This window comes from Trichomonas vaginalis, chromosome V, assembly GCF_026262505.1.
Source record: "Trichomonas vaginalis G3 chromosome V, whole genome shotgun sequence".
Lineage (NCBI taxonomy): Eukaryota > Parabasalia > Trichomonadida > Trichomonadidae > Trichomonas > Trichomonas vaginalis.
The window spans coordinates 5,629,628-5,643,803 of NC_067207.1; the positions used below are offsets into that span (position 1 = coordinate 5,629,628).

A 14,176-nucleotide genomic window follows, 5' to 3' on the forward strand; every position below is an offset into this window, starting at 1 on the left:
TAGACATCAATAGTCTCAGCGACCTGAGAAAATTGCCTCTTCATATTGCAGCTGAATTCAATAGCTATGAAACAGAAAATATTCTTCTATCATATTACCCTGATATCAATGTAAGAGATGCATTTTTAGATACTGCTCTTGATTTAGCAGCCCAAAACAACTGCACTCCAATAGCAAAACTCCTTATTTCTCATGGTGCTGATGTTAATATAGGGTGTCCAAAGGTGCGTTTAGCACAGCGCTCTATATGAGACTATTAAAGGAGATATATGCTGATTATAAATATATAATAAAAAATATGAATATATGTATATGATGAGTATGTTGTATTTTGGCGCCATGCCGGGATATAAAATGAATTTTGAGACAAGAGGCAGTTTCGCGGGAAATTTTGGCGGGATTCTTTTCATTTTTTTAATGAATCATAAAGAAAACATCCTCGCTCTTGCAAAAAAATGCAAAGACTGTAAAAAAATCTACGAGACATTGGTAAAATGCTTCGGTATGGATGCTCCTAGCTATTCCACTGTAACGTATCATGTTAGGATGTATCACTTCATGAACAAAAAGGCGCCCATCATAAAAATTGACAAAAAATCGCCGGATCAAAGAAAAATCAAAGCAATTCTTCAAGCGCTAGATGAAGACCCAAGAGCATCACTCAGAAGGATAGAGGAGATGACAAAGATACCACGTACAACAGTCAGTTATTATCTGCACAATTATTTGAACTACAAACTAGCGTATACACGTTGGGTTCCGCACAACCTTAATTCAGTTCAAAAAAAATCTAGAGTCCAATCTTCGAAAGAGCTCCTCTCTATATTGGGTGCGTATCAATCCAAGAAGTTTCGCTTTTTAGTAACAGGGACGAGTCTTGGTTTCAATAAGCAACAGAAGCCAAAATCATGTGGATCCCGAAGGATGAAAATCCGCAAACATTCCCGAAGAAAAAAATTGACACACCAATGATGATGTTGTCGGTTTTTTGGGGCGTAAATGACATCATCGCAATTGCTATTCTTCAAAAACCTAATACGATGAATGCTCAGTATCTAATTGACAATGTTCTTACTCAAATTATCAATTCTGATGAGTTTGAGAAATCCAAACAACAAAAACAAAAGTTTGCAATTCATTTTGATAATTCAAGAGTTCACAAAAGTCATAAGGTAATGAATTACTTGGTGGAAAACAATGTCAAAGTTGTTCCAAACCCAATTTATTCACCTGATATTGCACCCTCTGACTTTTATTTATTCGGCACGCTAAAAAAGAGAGCTGAAGGACGCGAATTCGCGAGTCCAGATGATCTTGAAAATTTTGTAAGAGAGCAATTTGAGCAATTTTCTCATGATGATTTAAAGCGTGTCTTTGAAGCCTGGATCGATCGCTGCGAACGCGTGATTGAATCCAATGGTGATTATATTTAAATAAACTTTATATATATGTAACTTGTTTATTTCTATTCGCAGTATTCAGGTTTGTGCTAAACACACCTTTGGACACCCTATATTAAGGGTGGTTTTGGAAGGACAGCACTACATAAAGCTGCAGAAAAGAATTGCAATGAAATTGCTGAAATTCTCATCGCAAACGGTGCAGCTGTTAATGATAGAGATAAAGAAAATCAAACGCCTCTAATGATTGCAGCACATTTCAATAGCAAAGAAACAATTGAAGTTCTTATTAAAAATAGTGCATATGTAGACAAATCAATTATTAATTATGTCTCAAAAGATTTTAACAAAGAAGTAATAGAATATCTACTTTTAAACGGGGCTGATATCAATTCAAAAGATAAAGATGGTGAAACTTTATTACATATTGCAGCTTTTCGAAATCAAAAAGAAATAGTTGAATTACTTGTCTCATATGGTGCAGATGTCAATGCAAAGGATAATGAAGGTAGGACTGCTCTTCAATTTGCATATGGATTTTATAGTGAAGAAATAAGCAAATTGCTAAGCACTCAAGAAGATACAAATTAATGACTGATGATCCAATATAAAATATCAATGAAATTTAGCACATAAAAAATTATTTATCAATTTATTTATTTTTTATTATAAAATTCATATAAGGATATTAAACTCTGAAAGAAATTAGAAAAGTTGCAAAACATTTAATACAAATAAGATTGTTTTATCATATGCAATTTCTTTAATGACTGCAATAGGGATACAGTTACATCGTAACTTGTCAACAAAATAAAATCACGATGCATATTTTGATCTTTTTGCTCATGACTACAAATCTTGAAGTTTTGTAGCCGATAGAGGCGATTTGGATGCACGAGGGAGTAATTTCTTGGCAACATTTGTGGATTCCGCAGAATGATTTTCATCAAAGATCATCATTGGATCTGTTCCGGAAACAATAAATGTTTGTTCGAGCTCGTGCTCAAACAATGGTGAAAGCTCTGGCTCTGGACGGATGTATGGAGGGTCAAAGTCGAAATAATATGATATATTTTGCATTAGTTCTGTTAAGACGTCAATTTGACTGATTTTTGGCTCGTCTGAAACGCTCTGATCAATAATGAGAGATGAAAGGCGAAAGATCTGGTGCAGAAAGGGAAAAATTTGGTCCAAGAATCTGGTTCACAACATTGTGATTTGATTTAGGACTGTATGTGTTAGGCTTGCTCTATCTGATATCGAAAATGTAAGCAAAAAGCGGATCGAATGGATGTTCATCAAATGATTCGGTTTCAAATGAATTGTATATTATCCAGACGGTTACTATTTGCTGCTGGTAATCTAAAATATCGTCTGCTAATAAAATTGATAAATATTTAAGCGAATTAACTGTATTTTTCATATCCATCGTGGATTTAAAGGTTGATTGCAAGCTAGATAAAGTATCTGTTGTGTTTGTAATGATCGATATGAGTTCTCATAACATCATCTTATCAGGACTTAGCATCGATACATATATAAACCATTCAAATCGGGGCGGTTAGTTTCAAAAAATCCGCTCTAAAGATACCAGAATCCTAAAAACACAGGAATGCATTACTCAAATTGGCTCTGCGAAAAAGAGAATAAAAGAGACTCAATGGAGCAAAAATATGTTTGCAATTGCTCTTGATCGATCTCAGGTTAGAAAGAAAAAACCATAATCAATTTTTAGATCAAATCTGATTTTATTTTATAAGAATTTCAATTCATCAACGTTACATATATTTATATATATAAACTAGTTGCTTAAACTTTTTGATACACTCTGACATAATCGACTTCCATCGTTACGGGTAGAGCTGATTCATCTACACCTTGCATGCCGCCCCAACATCCGCCCCATGCAAGATTGAGAATAATAAAGAATGGTTTGTTGAAAGGCCATGTATCTGGGTTGTTTTGCCCATCATTTTCATAGGACATGAGTAACTCGCCGTCAACATAGAATTTCAGAGCATCAGCTGTCCATTCACAACCATAAACATGGAATTCAGTTTCTGCAGTTTTAATGTCTTTACTCTCACCTATCTGAGTATGATTACAATGATTATGTGCCTGACAATGAATACATGACACAACTGTGTTGGGACAAACACCTACCTCTTCCAAAATGTCTATTTCTCCACATTTGGGCCAGGGATTGGTTGTATAGTCATTGTTAGATGGCATCATCCAAAATGCTGGCCATGTGCCTTTACCTTTTGGAAGTTTTATTCGCGATTCGAAATATCCATATAGCCATCCTTGCTCACTATGGGCATATACTCTGGCCGAATATACTTTATTGTTATCTTCAAAGGCTGTGATGTGCAACATTCCGTCCTTAATCTCGGTAACCCGTTTGCCATTGTATTCTCCATTGACATAATTTTGCAGTTCATTGTTTACCCATCCAGAGGGCTTGATTTCATGTTTCCAATCATTGGGATTCAATTCAGAACCGCTTGAAAACTCATCATTCCAAACCAGCTGGTAGCCTTCAGGAACATACCCATTCATTATTGGTTAAAAAAAATGATAATTTTTATATCACTTTTGACTAAACTGCGTACGTAAATTTTAAAATTGAGAGAAAGTAGTCAAAATATTCTATGATAAGACTCTCAGATGTAAAAACACATTATCATTTCAAACCATTCATTTCGAACCCTGAAATTCATTTATGACATGTATTTTTCGAAGTGTTCGCTCTTGCAATCATTCACCAGCGACTACATTATATTAAAACTATTATTCTTGAAGATAAAATAATAGGAAATGGATAATGAGATGTGATGTTTATTAATGATTTTTCCTATTTCAAATTGAGATCCGAAAATTTATTTGTAATTTATGGATTCATACCAATTGAAGCATCTTCAACATTTCATTTATGAGCAAGGAACATCCTAAAACACATATGACTATGATAATTTAGAACAATTTTTTAAATTTAAAACAAAATTATTGAATATTAATAAACATGAATTTTTTAATAGACAGACATTAGTTACGGTTCTTTGAAATATGGCCAATGATACTTACATCATCATCTTCATTTTCATAGGATTCAGGTTGTATTATATTGTTATCGTAAGTTCCAATGAGTTCAATCTTGTTAAGAGCAATGCATGGAGGGTCATCAAAGCAGGATTCAATGTGAATTAATTTTGCATACTTTGCTGAGTAAATTTCGCTGAATTTAAAGGTTTTCTCTTTGCATCTTTTCATTTCTGCATCTTTTTCTCCTTGATGAATGGTTTTCCATGTTATATTATCGTTGGAAATTTGAAATGCCCAACTATACATGCCGCAAGCACAGCAGTATGCATTATCTTCAAAACAGCAACAATCAGAATCTCCACAACATCCACTTTTAACATAGTAACCTTCAAGATTCATAATATGATTTTTAATATTAAAAGTAATGAATGGATGATCATCTGGTGAGCGTCCACAGTTTGAGCACCAATCGTAATTTTTATCTATTTGATCAAATGCATACTCTGGATTTGTTTTTCTTACAGATCCATTTATAAACTGAGAACTTGAGCCGCTTACATAATAATTTAACATCTTGTTACTGTAAGCATTTTTAATAATTGAATTTTGGCTAGTTAATAAGCGCTCGCAGAGAAACAAAATCATTATGTCAAATTTTTGAATATGATTTCGCATCATAATAACCATTTAATTCTACTCGATTATCAATTCTATGTTGAATAATACGTAAGTTAAACTTATTACGAATATTTTCAATATTTTATTTTTGTTTTTACTACGAAAAGAATAAAAAAATTACGAGTGATTCATATACATGATTAAAACTAATCGTTTACAATAACAAAAACAATTATTACAAAATAATTCAAAGAGAATCAAGTAACATTAAAGAACTAAGCTCTAAAGAACACATATAACTTAGTCATGAGATAATTTTTCTGAGAATAAAAATCATTATCAATAAAAATATCACAATGAAAGGACCCTTCTTGATCAAGTCTGAAACATTTAGTCTGTATGTGACAGATGAATTTACACTAGGTTTTCTTTCAATATCTCGATAAAAAATTTTGTAAACTGCTGATTAAGAATTACAGTTATAAGACCATCATTAACAGGTATACTACTATCTAACATATAATTGTATGGTGATTCACTTGAAAAAACTTCCCATTTGTTGTCATTATTTAGTATTGCGAGATTTATTTGCGTATTATTACTTGACAGTATAATAAAAAGTTGATAATTTTTCGAATTTACTGATTTTGAAAGCTGAATTTTGTTATCTTTCTTTTTTTTGTAATTAATCATATGTACAGGTCGATCATCATAGTTGTTTTCACTAGAACCATGTACGCAAATATGAAATCGCTGAAGTTCTTGAATAAATTTGTCTAGAATTTTAATTGTATTAATAAAGGTTGGAGGATTATTTTTGAACAATGTTTCAGATATCATTTCATAGTCCATATCATTCTCATCCAAAGCATCTATTTGTACCATTAAATCATTGATTGCAAATAAATTTTGAATTTTATCGTTGTTTTCGCTCTTTACAATTTCATTATAGATATCACTATGCAGGCCATCGATGGCACTAAATAGTTTGCATATACAATAATAAACTTTATACTGTGGTTTAGGCATAAAAAAGGAGAATTAAAAAAAAGTAGTGGTTTTTTTCTCGTCTTATTTGACACTTTTATGGCACTTTTTGGATTAGATCAAAAAAATTAAATGCAAATAATCATTTAAAATACTACATCAGATATACACTTTTAAACATTTCGAAATCAATTTAATTTCTATACATTCGTTCATAAAAAAAAAGGATAATGATATCTCAGGAACTTCTTATTCCTCGTGTTCAACCATTCAATCATTCTAGCTCACGGACTAATTATAGAGCACTCCTACGGATTCTGTTCAAAAAGAGAATGAAAAGTTTCCTTTTTTGGACAACTTTATTAATTTCTTTAATATTTGAATTCCTTTATCTACTAGGTTTTGTCTTCTTTGATATAGATAGAGATCATGACAGTGATCATGAAGAAATTTCTACCCGTGATTGTGAAAATATTTATAAAAATAGTGTTTTCGCACCAGATACAAATTTCACACGGGGTTTTTTAAAATATGAAAATACTACAGTTACCAATATCACCGACCTTAAGACGAATTTAATCAAAGAAACGTATTATGATTTCCATCTTTCAACAGAAAACGATTTTGTAGCAAATGTATACGGTTCTCGTTCATATATGGAATGCTATTTACATATAGGAAATCAATATTTAACAAATAACACAAAAGATGTTTATATTTCTGTAGAAAAAAAGACAAAGACTTCTGAATATGGCTCCACTCTATATTTTTTTACATATTTTACCATTGCAGCAATAGATTTTTCATTTTTGGCCAGCATTTTTGATATTTTTGGAATGAAAAACAACAACATATTCAATCTTCTCATGATTTCAGGTGTAAGTGAACTAACCATTTTGTTGGCCTATTTTACGTTAGATTTCATTTTAATTTTTTGCAAAATAATTTTAGATTCGGGATTTCTTTATGTACTATATCAAAGTAGAACTGCATCTACCTTTGCTTTGTTATTTGTTTTTATGTTTTTACAGTACTTTTCAACCTATTTCTTATGTTCGATGATTACGTTGGCAAATACTAATCTCCAGAGGAATATTCTGATAGTAATACTCATTATTATCGATGCCATACCTATTTGTTATAATTTGGCTGAAGGAAACGTGATAGATATTTTTAATTTCTTTGAAAAGACTAATACATGGCTTTGTATCTTTCCTCCTTATGCAACCACCATGTTTTATAACGAAATATCCATGCTTTTGGTTACTAATAGACCTATTATTTTATCACAGAAATTTTTCTTCAGAATTCCTATTCTTAAACTCATTTCCATCATGGGAGGCTCATGTTTTGTCTTCCTGTTTGTCTACATCATTCTTTACCTTCTTCTTCCACGAAAATCCGGCTCTCCTCCTATTGGAATCCGAAATCTTTTCTCATTAACTCGGTGGAAACTTCTTTTCTCCGGTCGTCAGAAGATTTCACACGACCCCAGTGATTCCTTCATCCAAGCAGAGCACCTTACTAAGCACTTCAACAGGATCCACCGAATCTGCGCATTGGATGACGTCTCATTCAGTGTCAGCAGCGGCGAAGTTGTTGTCTTCATCGGTCCTTACTCATCAGGAAAGAGCACTCTTCTTAACATCATCTCCGGTTGCATCGACAGCGATGGCGGTTCTCTGTTCCTTCACGGCCAACGCCACACATTTGGATTCAGGGAATTGGACGTCAGCGTCGGTGTCTGCTTCCAGGATTCCGTTTTCTTCGGGAAACAGACCGTTTTCGAGAACTTGCGTCTGTTTGGAAGTATCCGCGGTGTTCCTAAGGAGGAGATCAAGTCAGAGATCGACCGTATCTGCTGCAACTTCGACCTCACAAACTACCTTTACTCTAAGGCAGACAACCTTTCCGGTGGCACAAAGAGGAAACTTTGTCTTGCGATGGCATTCATCGGAAACCCAGAAATCGTCATCCTGGACGAGCCTACAGCCGGCGTCGACGTTTCATCGAGACACACAGTGTGGAAGGCCATCTCTACATCTAACACGACTTGTCTGCTTTCTTCCCACATGATCGAAGAGGCAGAGACAATCTCAAACAGACTGATCGTTCTGAACGACGGAAAAATCATCTTCGACGGTCAGCCACTTAAACTGCGAACTCAGTACAACTGCGGTTACAGACTCACAGCGATCTTCGATGGCGAAAATGAGGACGACACAAAGATCAACAAACTGGCGGAGTTCGTCAAAGGATGGTTCCCTAACGCTTCTGTCGATGACATCCACGAAGACACAGTCCTCATTCCTGTCGACGACAAAGTTGCAGAACTTCTCTCAGTTTTGAACACTAAACTCGAGGAGTTCTCTATCAAGTCTTACAACTTGAACATGATGAACGTTGAAGATACTTTGTACAACATGTATGTAGACCAAATACAATAACTTGGTTATACTAATTTTTTTTTTTTAGTTTTTTGTTTTTAATAAATAAATTTACTTATTTACATCCTTCTATAAAAGTTAAAGATATTACGGAAGTTTTGTACATAATTTTATCGAATGCAGCTAAAGTCGATAAATAGTAACAATATGAATTATATATCTTTTTAAAATTTATTAAAAAGTCTCTTATTCTAATTTTTAAAATAGGTTCACTAAATATTGAGGAAACAAAACGATTAGGAGACTTTACGTATGAAAATGAGTTCAGTTATTGGGTCGTTATCGATTTTGTAATTTAATCGTTATCGTTATCGATTTTGTAATTTAATCGTTATCGTCTTTTTCTAAACGTGCATTTTCTTCATATTGGGATAATGAACATAACTTGTTCTGAGCTTCCAATGCACAAATCGTTTTTATTCTAAATGGATTCATTCCTACAAGTTTGGCAGAAATCAGTGAATATCATCATATATCGAATACTTCAATTTGGCAATTTATTTAAAATCGTTCTCAAGAATTCTTATCTTCATGTAGTCAAATAAAACGGAAATGCGAAAACAAACTTTTATTCGATATTACAAAAAAAAAATTATATTGATCGCTACGATTTAAATATGTATAGTTTAAGTATATGTGGTATCATTATGTGCATATTCTGATATATATACTTGAATGATATCACAAAAATAACAGAAATACAAATCTTGAATTAAATTATATCATAGAATACAATTTTAATAAACGAAAAATCAAACCCTCTCGCAATACAGCCATTTTAAGAGTAGTTCTTTCAAGATCTTCGAAGATTTGGAAGATCTTGGAAGAACTGCCCTCTAAATGGCTGTAGCTTCGGTATTGTTACTATCAAGTAGAAAGTTACGGTAATTACTGCCATTTTAAGAGTAGTTCTTTCAAGATCTTCCAAATCTTCGAAGATCTTGAAAGAACTGCTCTCTAAATGGCAGTAGTTTCGATGTTAACATGATAATATGAGTGAAATTTTCTTATTTGAAGTCGGTTAAAGAGCAGTTCTTTCAAGTTCCTTCAAATCAGGAAGGGTCTTGACAGAACTGTCCTCTTATTGATTGGAATACCGGTATTTTACGTTGGTAAATGCTTGATTTGAATTGGGGGCTGAGTGTTGGAGAAAAAAAAACATTAAAAAAATAAAAAGTGCCAAAATAAAAGAATTCAATCTACATATATATAGTATTTCTAGGCCTGTCCAAACTTTTAAAAAAGCTTACCACGTGGAAGGAAGAGACCAAAAAAATCGTGCCTCGGCGGCTTCGCCGCCTCGGCACTAAAAACAGCATATCATATTTAATATGTCCTTTTTTTTTTCTCTTTTCTCTCTCTCCTTCTTTTCTTTCTTCTCTTTCCTTCTTTTCTTCTCACTTTCTTTTTGGAGCTGCTTTACTTTGAAATCTCTCATCAATTGATGAGAGAAATAATAGTAAAGTAGCTTCAATGTAATTACGTACATTGATTGGGTTATGGTTAGCGGTAATGTCTGTATGTAGTTCGATTGGAGCTGCCTCACTCTGAGATCTCTCATCAAATGAAGAGAGTTCTCAGAGTGAGGCAGCTCCAATGTATATGTGCGTATTGATTGGGTTGCTGTAAGAAGCAGTGCTTGTGTGTAGTTCGATTGGAACTGCTTTACTCTGAGATCTGTCATCAATCGATGAGAGTTCTCAGAGTAAAACTGTTCCAATGTGTAATCTTGTGCTAGCTTGTCTGTTCGATTGGAACTGCTTTACTCTGAGTTCTCTCATCAATTGATGAGAGAAATAAGAGCAAAGTAGCTCCAATGTATATATGTGTATTGATTCGGTTTGGTTAGCTGGACTGTCTGTGAGTAGTTCGATTGGAACTGCCTCATTCTGAGATCTCTCATCAATAGATGAGAGAAATAAGAGTAAGGCAGTTCCAATGTATATAATCGTATTGATTTGGTTGCTTTAAGTTGGAGTGTTTGTGCGTAGTTCGGTTAGAACTGCTTTGCTCTGAGAACTCTCATCGATTGATGAGAGTTCTCAGAGCAAAGCAGCTCCAATGTGTAAATTTGTATTAGTTCGGGTGAAAGAAGTTGTAGTGCTGGTGCGTAGTTTGACTATCAAGAAGCTCGCGATTCAAAACTCATCAAATGAAAAGTTTATAGTGGGCTTCTTGATAATATGTTAAAGGTGATGTTCTTGTTCGAGTTGTAACAAGAAGGAATACATGAGTACGTAAGCTCGGCATTCGCCGAGCGAATTAAAGATAACGGACGAATTTAATTTATTTTATTTCAAAATTTAAAATTTTAATATTTAATTATATAAATTAAAATAAACATTTTTACAAATTTTTATAAAAAAATATGTGACATATCGTTTTACCACAATTCAAAATAATTAAATAAATGTATTTAATATGTAATATTAAACATATTTTGCGCGAGAAGTGAGTTGTGGTAACTTTCGTGGATATCCATCGTTCATTTTATGGTAAAAATTCTCAATTTGTGGGAAAAGTTCTCAATTTTGTGGTAATTTTTATGTACCACAACTCAATTTGTGGTCACTTCATCTTACCACGTGGTAAGTTTTTATAAAACTCTTTATTTACCATTGATTTCTGATTTAATATCAATATCTTGAATAATCAAGCATATCTATCGCTTTAAATTTTATTCTCTAATTCCAAAAAAAATTCAAAAATCAAAAAATGAAAAAAATATTTAGAATTTTTTCCGTCAAAAATAAAAAATGTTCCCACTGAGTGGTTTCCATGGAAAGTTACCACTGGGTCCCACAGGGATTGGCCTAAGTATTTCTTAATAGAATGTGAAATAAAGTAAAATTAACTATATTCAAAATGGAAAAAAATCCAAAAAAATTTTGAAAAAAAGAATTTCATGATAAAAAGCATAAATTTTGCATCAGAAAATTAAATTCAGGTATTTTTTTGAAATAGAAAGAGTCCTAAAATTAGTTAAAAATCATTTTTTATTCAAAAGAAACGCTATTTTTAAGGAATTGAAAAGAATTTTATTTAATAATATTTTATTTATAGAATTTGCATATATCATATGCATAGACATATTGAATTGTAAACATGAGAACACTAATTACATTAACTTGTCGTTCAAATTATTGCATCGAAAAAAAGTGCTATAAATTTACTCAATTAGTTTACAAACGTAAATATTTGGCATAAACTTTACGTTTGTAAACTAATTTGGTAAACTCGTAGTTCAAATTATTGCATCGAGAAAAAAAGTGCTATAAATTTACTCAATTAGTTTACAAACGTAAATATTTGGCATAAACTTTACGTTTGTAAACTAATTTGGTAAACTCGTAGTTCAAATTATTGCATCGAGAAAAAAAGTGCTATAAATTTACTCAATTAGTTTACAAACGTAAATATTTGGCATAAACTTTACGTTTGTAAACCAATTTGATTAAATTTAGTAAATTTTAGTTCGAATGCAAGTTTTCTCGGTAAATCATTTTTTAGACCTCAAATGAGATGTATGATCATATGAGTCACATATGATTTAATCCGAATATGTGTGAGAATTGAGTTTAAAACGAAGTTTATTTTTTGGACTATATTTCGCCATTTTAAAATGTGTAATAATGATATAATTCGCATGAAATTGAAAAATATTGACTGGATGTGTAATGGTTTTATAATTGCAATGTTGATTTGATCGAATTTAAATGAATATATAACGCGATGAAATTTCGAATTGCTCAAATGTCTGTAATTCATATATGGTGCACATATTAATATTACATTTCGTTGATATTTACCACATAAACCTTTAAATATTAAGTCATTTTAAAGTTATATGCGATTTAGTTCCAAAATGCACGTTTAGAAAAAGACGATAACGATTAAATTACAAAATCGATAACGATAACGATTAAATTACAAAATCGATAACGACCCTCAGTTATTCATAAAAAAAAGAGACTAAGTAAAGAAGAAAACTTTACAGACAGAATACTTTATATAGTATTTTGAATTAACTTGTCAGACAAATTAATGAAAATATATTAACGTGGGTGATTTTTCACCCAGCCATAAGGATCACACTTTTGAGAGTTTTACATGGCATTTGCCGGCAAATGTCATGTAAAGTTATCTCAAATATTTTAGGGTAAATGCACCGGCAACCCCTGGGAAATAATTGAGAATAAATTACATGGCATTTACCGGCAAATGCCATGTAAAACTCTCAAAAGTTCAGCCCCTTACGGCTGGGTGAAAAATCACCCACGTTATCTGATAATATATGAATTATGAAATACTAGCAGCACGCTTCTTCAGATTTTTTCTTAGCGCGTATAGTTCGTGGATCTTTCGATTCTATTGGTAATTTTTCTATTTCGTCGACAATTGCTTGAAAAGAAGGTTCAACATTCATACCTAATTTCGCACTAATATCTAGGTATACTGAATTGTACTTTTCACTGATTTCGTTCTCTAAAGTAGAAACACTTGTAAATCGATCATCTAAGTCGTTTTTATTACCTAAAATGATAACAGGGATTGTTCCACGTGACTGTGATAATTCATACCATAATTCAATGCTTTGATAACTTTCTCTATTTGTCACGTCGAACATTAAAATTGCCATGAAAGCGTCCTGAACATAAATTGGTGCAAGAGATCGATACTTTTCTTCTCCAGCAGTATCCCAAAATTGAATTTCTAATTCAAGTCCTTTGCTAATTGTTGACCGAGATTTGTATGCAGCAGAAATTGTGGGTCTTGTGTTTTCAGTAAATACACCCATTACAAACCTATTAATAAAGGCTGTTTTCCCCACACTACTGTCTCCTAAGATAACCACTTTCTTCTTGATTGGGTCCATTTTGGAGGGAAATAATTTTGAATGTTACCGAAAATAAAATTTCGCACTCAAAAATCCCGATAATTTTAATGTTCAGAAATATGATTTGAACAACAGAAACTAATGAACAATTTTGAAATTAAAATTCGGATCAGAATGACAAAATTTCTAACTTCACCTTTACGAAACATGTAATTTGAACTTTAGCGAATCAGAAATCATTAAATATATGCTTGTAACTTTCCTCAAAGTTTTGGCTTGCGATCAGCTTGATAAAAGTATTGAAATCAAAATTATTGTATTCTTGACAAAACCACACCACCTAGAATCACGAAAAGACACGGTTATATAGCTCATTTATTGAACGCCGATGTCCGGCTTTAATATCAACAATTAAATGAAATTAAATAAATTTTCGTTCTATATAGGATGAAAATATATAATAGATGTTATGTGCTAATTTTATATCAGGATGATAAGATTTATGGTAACTTGAAAAGTGTAAGAGCAAATTTAGTTGAACAAAAGTCATGCGTGTATTCGCAACATCTATAAAGAATCCATAATGTAGGAATTCATTGAAAACTCTATCCAGCTAAACAAATGATGTCCATAATAGAGTGTTATTCAATAAAAGAAGAGTTTAATTAGTTCAGCATTGATGTATTAGCCTTACGTAACATAATTGCATATTGAGACATCTTAAATCAGTATGTCAATAAAAAAAAATTATTAAATGACGGTAAGATTCGAAGAAAAAATTTAAAATACAATAAAGATATCAACATATATTTGAAAGCACAACATAATTTTTATGAATACCA

The 14,176-nt window shown here is 32.3% G+C and overlaps 6 protein-coding genes and 2 pseudogenes across 8 annotated transcripts, besides 4 other annotated features; 3 read left to right on the top strand and 5 right to left on the bottom strand.

The window, feature by feature from the left end:
- The first annotated feature begins 210 nt into the window (after positions 1-210).
- Positions 211-238: a terminal%2Cinverted (terminal inverted repeat of Mariner transposon ID:TVAGG3_0284020).
- Positions 211-1,513: a mobile genetic element.
- On the top strand, positions 307-1,433 carry TVAGG3_0284030 (annotated as a pseudogene). The gene has a single exon. A coding segment is annotated over exon 1 (1,127 nt).
- Positions 1,486-1,513: a terminal%2Cinverted (terminal inverted repeat of Mariner transposon ID:TVAGG3_0284020).
- Positions 1,514-1,529: 16 nt separating this feature from the next.
- On the top strand, positions 1,530-2,041 carry TVAGG3_0284040 (protein ubiquitination; the record flags this gene model as incomplete). The annotated part of the gene is made up of 1 exon (XM_001323651.2): positions 1,644-1,991. The coding sequence occupies one exon, from the start codon at positions 1,644-1,646 to the stop codon at positions 1,989-1,991; it is 348 nt and encodes a 115-aa protein (XP_001323686.1).
- Positions 2,042-2,249: 208 nt separating this feature from the next.
- On the bottom strand, positions 2,250-2,480 carry TVAGG3_0284050 (gene silencing by RNA; the record flags this gene model as incomplete). The annotated part of the gene is made up of 1 exon (XM_001323650.1): positions 2,250-2,480. One exon carries the CDS (start codon positions 2,478-2,480, stop codon positions 2,250-2,252), a length of 231 nt encoding a protein of 76 aa, XP_001323685.1.
- Positions 2,481-2,524: 44 nt separating this feature from the next.
- TVAGG3_0284060 (glycosyl hydrolase) lies at positions 2,525-4,008 on the bottom strand (the record flags this gene model as incomplete). The annotated part of the gene is made up of 1 exon (XM_001323649.2): positions 3,210-3,962. One exon carries the CDS (start codon positions 3,960-3,962, stop codon positions 3,210-3,212), a length of 753 nt encoding a protein of 250 aa, XP_001323684.1.
- Positions 4,009-4,440: 432 nt separating this feature from the next.
- TVAGG3_0284070 (uncharacterized protein) lies at positions 4,441-5,105 on the bottom strand (the record flags this gene model as incomplete). The annotated part of the gene is made up of 1 exon (XM_001323648.1): positions 4,449-5,018. The coding sequence occupies one exon, from the start codon at positions 5,016-5,018 to the stop codon at positions 4,449-4,451; it is 570 nt and encodes a 189-aa protein (XP_001323683.1).
- Positions 5,106-6,278: 1,173 nt separating this feature from the next.
- TVAGG3_0284080 (ATPase activity, coupled to transmembrane movement of substances) lies at positions 6,279-8,560 on the top strand (the record flags this gene model as incomplete). The annotated part of the gene is made up of 1 exon (XM_001323647.2): positions 7,283-8,497. The coding sequence occupies one exon, from the start codon at positions 7,283-7,285 to the stop codon at positions 8,495-8,497; it is 1,215 nt and encodes a 404-aa protein (XP_001323682.1).
- Positions 8,561-8,770: 210 nt separating this feature from the next.
- Positions 8,771-12,445: a mobile genetic element.
- TVAGG3_0284100 lies at positions 9,291-9,436 on the bottom strand (annotated as a pseudogene). Its single transcript has one exon. A coding segment is annotated over exon 1 (146 nt).
- Positions 12,446-12,756: 311 nt separating the features above from the next.
- TVAGG3_0284110 (GTPase protein) lies at positions 12,757-14,130 on the bottom strand (the record flags this gene model as incomplete). The annotated part of the gene is made up of 1 exon (XM_001323645.1): positions 12,807-13,295. One exon carries the CDS (start codon positions 13,293-13,295, stop codon positions 12,807-12,809), a length of 489 nt encoding a protein of 162 aa, XP_001323680.1.
- Positions 14,131-14,176: the final 46 nt, after the last annotated feature.